The sequence below is a fragment of the Nicotiana tabacum genome, chromosome 17, assembly GCF_000715075.1.
Source record: "Nicotiana tabacum cultivar K326 chromosome 17, ASM71507v2, whole genome shotgun sequence".
NCBI lineage: Eukaryota > Viridiplantae > Streptophyta > Magnoliopsida > Solanales > Solanaceae > Nicotiana > Nicotiana tabacum.
The window spans coordinates 54,831,505-54,839,496 of NC_134096.1; the positions used below are offsets into that span (position 1 = coordinate 54,831,505).

Here is a 7,992-nt window from a genome sequence, read left to right on the forward strand (position 1 = left end):
TTTCGTTTAATTTTTTTCTTTATTGTTCAGAAGAGGCAGATCTAAAATTTAAACTTGTGAGTTCGACTTTTAAGATTTTTAGTATTAAACCAATTATATTTTAAAGTTATAAGTTCATATTTATTATTTTTATAATTTTAATAAATTTTTTACTCCGGATAAAAAATTAGATCCGCCCCCTAATGTTCAGTACCAAGTAATAGGAATAAATAAATATCTAAAGAGGTCATTGTCAAACTTTTCCTCAATATCCTTGGAAGAAATTTCTGCTTGGTTTGTAAAGGGCAGTTTTGTCCGAACACAATATATATTGTAGTTGGGCACGTCACTCTTAACTGATATCGTACACTTCATCGCACTGGCTTCGTCGCATATAAATATTCTAACTTCAAACCTGAACGATCATACAAATTAAAACATCTTGCATTTCCCATTTCCACATCACAAAAGACGTTGAAACTTTAGTAACTAAATTAAGAACTCGCCGTCTCAGGTGGAGTTCTCCGGCGATCGTCGTCTCTTCCGTTTTCCGGTCAGTAAATAGACATAAACTTTTCTCTTTCTTCTGTCGTTGTTTATCTCTCTTTCCGATTTGCTTTAGAGTATAATTGTTTTCTATTTGAGTCCTTGGTTTTACTATTTGCTACTCGAGATTCTTCCTAAGCTCTTTATCATATTAAGCGATTATACGCCTTTTTCTTTTCCTTTTTACTAATTTTGTTAAACTGTCTCTCTTTTTCCTTCTGTTTATCAGTGAAGTTTTTCGCGAGCTGTTTTCATTTTTGTGATTTTGTCACTGAACGTTTCTATGAGTTCATCTGGATGTTCAACAGCTATGAAATTAATTTTAGTGCAGCGTGAAAGAGTGATCCACGTAATATAGCAATCATTTTATCTTGTAAAATTATTTTAAGGTATCCTTAAAATAAATGGAGAAACACTAGGAAAAGTAACCGAGTTTCTAATAATTTGAATTTATGTTCTAGAATTTGAGTGCTTTGATGAATTAATCCAAAACTTTGTTCTGTATTTGTTATACTTAATCCTTTTGATTTTGATACATCCTTGTTCTTCGATTTGGCAATAGAATGGTTATTAGCGAAGAAAGAATGGAGATGGAGCAACAGTTAGAGTGGAATGAAGCACAGAAGATTGTGATAAATGTGGACCTTGTTGCTGCAGCTAAAGAGCAGCTCAACTTTCTTGCCACCGTTGATAGGAACCGTTGGCTGTATGAAGGCCGTGGTCTGGATAAGGCCATTCATAGGTAATACTTAATTTGTATGTCTTTCTCTCAGGTTACTTGTTTTCTGACTATGATTACTGACTATTTGGAATGTTTACTTTATATAAGTCAATAGCGATGCCAGGAATTTGAGTAAGGGGATTTTAAAATGTAGAAATGTCACACTTAAGATTTGAACCTATGTTAAAGGTATTCAATAGTTTATATACATACAAAAAAAAAATTAATTTTTAACCCTTTTGCACAATGCAATTTTTCGGCAAAGGGGATCAATTGAACCCCCTTCACCAAAGGTAGTTCCGCACTGTTATAAGTCGTTTTTATTTTCTTCTGGTCCGAGATAATATTACGAGTTAATGTTTCGTTTCTTTAGAGTATTATGTTATATGACACTATGATAGTTACTACTACTATCATTTTTAGATTTTTCCCACACTTGCTTATCTTATATATTTGCCTATTGTCGATTTGTTATGTTGTGTGAACTTCAAAAAGGATTTGAGATTCTTTCTGCATCTAGGGAACTTGGCCTGGCTCACTTTATCCTTTTTCTATTTAGAGAACATGTATTATAAAATTACAATTTCAGGTACTACTCATGTTGGCTACCGCTGTTGGCAAAACACTCTGAGTCCCCCTTCTTTGAAGGACCTTTGGTTGTTCCTTTGGATTGTGAATGGATTTGGCATTGTCACAGGCTCAATCCTGTAAGTGCCTAAACTAGTGAAACATTTGTTATATAACTTCTGTGACTAAAAAATTTTAGGTACACTTAAATGTCCCTTCTGCCTTCTTTTCCAGGTTAGATACAAGACTGACTGCAAGAAATTATATGGGAGAATTCTTGACAACAATGATGTTGTATCTTCTGTGAAAGCGGAATCAAAACAGGATACTGAAGAGCTCTGGCAACATTTGTATCCAAATGAACCTTATGATTTGGACTCAGAAAGAGCTCTTTTCGAAGATATCCATGTGAAACCTATACAGGCTGAACAGTGCAGTGATTATGATCTAGTCTCTGCTGTTAAGAGGCAATGCCCTTTCTTCTACCAGGTGAGCAAGAGGATGCTAACGCTTTTGTTTTGAGTCTAGCACAGGATATCAGCAGTCAGACTTGTAGAGTTCACTAGCTTCAGTTTTTTATTTGAAAGCTTGAGAACCATTTGGTTTATGCCGAACAATATGAACAGAATGGTTTAGCACACATTACCAAAGTGCTTAATAGGGAAATCCAGAACTAGAAAGGTTAGGGGGCATTCCTTTTGCCTGCCATCCCATCCTTATGGTTAATATATGTCTTGGAGGCCGGAGAAAAAACTTCAGCTGTTTTCCTGCCAATTATTTTTAAAATCATATTATCCATGCGTGATTTTAGTGGCATTCATTTTATTATCTACTCCATTAAGCAGCGACATAGAACTCCTTTTTCTTTATATAGTTGCTTCAAGCATGATTCCTTTGATTTGAAATTTGATAAGGAGATCTAAGCAAGTAGGATGTGTTATTTTTAATTTTGCGTTATTCTTTCTTGCAGGTGTCTAGACCACACATGAACAATGATCTCTATCTTGAAGGTGCTGTGGCTCGATACAAGGGTTTCTTACATCTGATCCGGAGAAACAAAGAAAGATCGATTAAGAGCTTTACTGTTCCAACTTATGACATAGACCTTATCTGGCACACTCACCAGTTACATCCTGCTTCTTATTGCAAAGACCTTGTTGTCATTATGGGTAAGGTGCTAGAACATGATGATACTGACTCAGACCGAACGAAAGGGAAAAAGTTGGATACAGGGTTTTCTCGAACTACAAAACAGTGGGAGGAAACATATGGTTCAAGATATTGGAGGGCAGGTGCAATGTATAGAGGAAGTGCACCATCTCCTCTTAGGAATACTCATTGCTTCTCCAGAACTGTAAGCAAGAAGGAAGATACTTTGCACGAGCACCAAAAGATAATGCATTATACTGGGATGGAAGCTGTAGAAGTAATTCTCTGCATCTTTCTACTTTTGTTTTTGTCTTCTCGAGATCGTTTATAATTTGAGATTTGATATTAGTGATATATTTGAGATGCTTACGTATTATGATTTCCGTTTCCAGCTTTATATCTGAAGTAATCAGTGCAAGGATGAGAAATCTGGAGTATCTGCTGAAACCTAATATATGTATGTTAAGAATGATCGTTGTTGTTCATCAGTATGCTGGTAAAGCTAGAGATCATAGGAGCCATTTCACTATATATAGAAAAATTTAAATCCAGTGTAGAAAGTTATTACAACTTTAACCCCTACGATGACATCTAAAACAATCATTATCTGTCTCGTTTTTTGGAATGTGGGTATGGTGTCAATGCATTTAACTGTACCCTTGCCTATCTTGAGTGTTGCTGCTCTCTGTTATAAAAGACTTCAATGCGTAGCCTAGATTTCTAGATCACTGATCACTTAACAGAAACTACTTATTGCTTACAATTACACGGCTTCCATGTTTCTTGTTGAAGTGGTTTTATATTCAAATTAGTCACTCTTACAGTAATTTGGAACTTTTATTAACTTCTCTCATTATTTACAGGTTACGTTAGAGTTTGTAGATATCAGAAACTTACCAGAAGGGCGCAAGGGAAGCTTCTTCATCTCATTTAGCAAGAATCAGTCTGATAAAATATTCAATGCAAAGAGGAAACTTACTATTTTGTCTATCAGTGGGGAAAAACAGGTTGCTACTTTCCAGTGTGAACCTAATGGTCATCTTCTTCTTGATCTCATGTCCTACTCATCTTCTGGTTTGCCTATTCTGAATTCTGTGAAACCTATGGGTTCTGCTAAAGTCTCTTTAGAAGATTTAATTTGCCCAACTTCAAAACTTACAATGGAAAAATGGGTGGAAGTTGTTCCAAACTCTAAAATGGAAACACTAAAGCCAATCTATTTACGAGTAGCAATCTCAGTTACAACGCCTATGCCAGCACCATATGTCTTTCACTTTGTTCGTTCTCGAGCATTCTCCAAAACTTCTTGCTTTTTCCCTCTTCCTGGGAGGATTCAGTATGCTAAGAATTGGACTGGTGTCATCGATGATGCTGGTGATGAGGTCATTAGCCTGCAAATGAGGTACTTAATGTTAATCGTTTTATGCTGTCGATGCAGTTCTAGTTAGGGACTTTAACATAAATGTGCCTGTTATCTATACACTATCTGCTTTTTTTCCGCTTGTATTTGTGATTAAATGTGTTTTCATGATAATGATTTCTTGTGGCTTCATCTGACATATTTGCGACTTTGGTGTCACCATCAAATTCTTCAGAATGCTTTTTTCTCTTTTAAACGAACTTGGGTGTAATCCTTTTATGAACCTAATTCAGTATTGGGGGACCTGTCTTATATTGCAAATGTGCGAGGACCTTTGTTTGTTGGTGAAAGTTTTAACCAAAACCGATAATTTCACCAAACATGTGGAAGTATGAGAAGTTAGGAAACTGTCATTACCTTTTCTCCTTGCTGCTTAAAATTCTGTTGAACATCATGGTTCCACTGTAGGGACTCGACGAAATCAAAGGGGAAAAATGATTCTACATTGCACAAGGAGGTGATTGGCATAAGCAAGTCTGGCGAGGTACATTCTCTTGCTGAGTTAGTAGGGAAAGAGTGGTTGCTGCTAGATGCTCAGTGGTCCCTTCAACTACAAAAATCCAGCACTGATGATGGCCACCTTTTGGAGTTGGCTGGTCACAGGAATGTGAGTGTTTATCTGTTACTTCTTCCTTTTTTCTAGGGTTCAAAACGAAGGGGAAAATAAGATTACCACTCTCATTTAATATTTACCATTGTCACTCTTACACTCATCTATTGAATGACTAATTTCCTATGAGATATGTCGGAATGGATCTTTGCTGAAAAACACCAATTATCTGTCATATTAGATTCATCTCACGTTCCCATTGGGTTTTCCTAGGAACATGGCTTTGCTGCTAACACTCTGTAACAGAGGCTCTACCTCTAAGTTCTTCTTAGATGGTTCCAGCCATTGTCGTGCTATTTGTTTCCCCGAGGAAACATTTTGTCGTGCTATTTTTTTCCTCGAGGAAACATTTTGTGGTTGGAACATTACAGAGCTTAGTATATAGTAAGTTATTGAATTTGGTAGTTGTTCTTGCTGCTGCAAAATGCTATTACACTAAGACACAACAATTTCAGTCACCGTAATAGCTATACACTTAACATCATTGTTGTGGCCTCTCAGCAATTTCAAGAGACTTTTGTGTTTACGATATTATGAATGAGTATTGCGGTTAAAGTTCTCTTGTACAGCTTCTCATTTACTCACTTATTTCAAAGTCATGAAATAGCTAAATCTGTTGGCTGATACCCATAATTCGTAATGATTCCAAAAGTTTACATTGTTCTGACTCTCCATGACTTAACAGTTTCCGCACTCATATGCTGTACAGGTGAAGTTCTTCCCTGGTCAGAAGCTGGATTATGAGCACAAGCCTTGCACAAAGCAAAGGAGTCCCGATGATTTTTTGACAGCTATAGAGTTCTCTGCACAGGACCCTTATGGGAAGGCATTGGCATTGATTGACTTGAAATTTGGAGTTATCAATGTAAGTTAGTTGTTTATACTGGTGTTCCACTTTCAACTCGCGGAATCACATCTATCTAAGAAATATATTTTCCTTGTAAAATCAGGTAAAAGAGGAGTGGTTCCTATTGCCTGGTTCTATAACAGCTTTTGTACTTTGTGATACTTTGAGGAAGGAAGGGTATAGTAGCCTGGTAGGCAGTGCCAAACACTCCAAAGAGATTGATTTTTCAACTCAAGAAACTGACATGAGCCATGAAGAAGCCAACAAAGCTAATCTGAAATCTGAGTCAGAGAAGGGAATGCCGTTGGACCTGGAGGCTACCAAAGGACACATTGCAGCACCAGCAAAAGGAGCAATTAGTGGAGGCTGCGGCAGTGGTTGTGGTAGTGGTTGCGGTAGTGTTATGAGGAGTGGGGCCTGCGGCAGTTGTGGTGCTGGTTGTGGAAACAAATTGGAGAGTGGTGGTTGTGGGGGGTGTGGCAGTGGTGGCTGCGGGGGAGGCTGTGGAAGTATGTACGAAAGCAGTGGGTGTGGTGGCTGTGGTGGTATTGGTGGTTGTGGGTGGGATTCTGAAAGTAGGTCGAACAGCAGTGGTTGTGGAGGCTGTGGTGGCGGCGGCTGTGGTGGTGGTTGTGGAGGAGGTTGTGGAAATAGGTTGAAAAACAGTGGTTGTAGCAGCTGTGGTGGCGGCGGTGAATGTGTTGATGGTTTGGCATCTGGCAAAGCTGCTGAAGTTGATGCATAAATGACATCCCAAAGGAGGCTAATACTTTCATGCTTTTTATGTTTGTGGAACCCTTTTCCCATTAGTACACAATAAGCACTTCATGATACACCAGTGTCTTGTAATAAGGATTTTCAGCTGTTTGGCAATGTTTGTTGATATGCTGTTGTATTACTATGAATGTAAAAAGTAAATAAAGTGTCAAGGATGAATATAGTCATCTGGTTTAATTGAAAATCTAGATTTCTATATCGTACATTATGGGTTGTTCTAGTGACTGATTTATGTGTTTGTCTCTTATTACTATTACGGATTACGGAACAATGAAAAGGAATGCCGTTTCCCTCTCTTTACAATGCTTATTTATGCGCACACGACTATTGCTCTGAAGCTGAATTAGTTGGTAAATCAATTATCTGCTAGTGTTGGTGGCTCGAACCAATCGATCTTAGATGTCAAGTTAATGATGCACAAGCTTCTCTAGGTTTTTCTCTGATCCTTTATCTTGTGAAATCGAGTTTAAGAATTAGCTCTGAAAAGCCGAAGAGGAGAGACACAAGAATCCTGATTGCTCCATATGAAGTGGTCATTCTCATTTGACAGAATGGTTAATACGTCATTTCTCACATCATCTGTAATTATCTCCCATTAGCTGCCCACAAGCCTTCTCTTTGTAATTTTTTATTGGGAAAATTTCACATAAGAACAACAGGACTCCTATTTTTCAATTTTATAACTCACATTTTAATTTACAACCAACTAGCCCAAAAATAATAGGCTAAGATTCAATATCCAACTTCAATAGGTTCTCGAAATTACTATTTAATTTTTAAAAAAGATTGTTCAAGCTTTTAAATTTATTTTCGAATCAGTAACTGTAACTCAAATATTAGTTCAACAAACCAAATCCATTCGGGTGATAAAAAATGATTTTTTATAAGCTTAAATATTTGAGTTTAAATTTCGAATTTGATTTTGTGAGAAATTTGGAGTAAGTGTTATTTAGAATTGTTAGAAATAGTATAAGAATGTTGTATATAAAATTTAAAGTCATTTAATGGAGATTTGGACTGGTTTTGAACAAGAATTGTAACTGAAAATCGTGAAAAAAGTTCGTCTACAAACGCTTGTATAAAGGTGTATAAAAGTGTATAATATTGTATAAGATATGTTTATATACTCATATACACTATTATACAAGATTATACATAATTATACAAAAAACTGGTTTCATCTTCTTCCTTGTGTTTTTCTGAAATTTAACTCAAATCTTCCTCAAATCTACTCCAAATCACTTTAAATTTAAATTTTGAGCTCATTTTGATATTTTCACTCAATTGGAACAACACTCAATCCAAACAACCAATAAACTAAAAAAAATTTATTTTCGAAAGCAAAGCTTTGAATGGCCTTTAATGGTGGATTTCTA

The 7,992-nt window shown here is 36.5% G+C and overlaps 1 protein-coding gene across 1 annotated transcript; it reads left to right on the forward strand.

Annotated features, from left to right (window-relative positions):
* Positions 1 to 337: 337 nt before the first annotated feature.
* LOC107793330 (glycine-rich domain-containing protein 2) lies at positions 338 to 6,800 on the forward strand. The gene is made up of 9 exons (XM_016615653.2): positions 338 to 532; positions 1,088 to 1,267; positions 1,836 to 1,953; positions 2,048 to 2,302; positions 2,784 to 3,239; positions 3,826 to 4,364; positions 4,791 to 4,989; positions 5,702 to 5,857; positions 5,943 to 6,800. Exons 2-9 carry the CDS (start codon positions 1,089 to 1,091, stop codon positions 6,582 to 6,584), a joined length of 2,544 nt encoding a protein of 847 aa, XP_016471139.2. The 5' UTR covers positions 338 to 532; position 1,088; the 3' UTR covers positions 6,585 to 6,800.
* The last annotated feature ends 1,192 nt before the right edge of the window (positions 6,801 to 7,992 follow it).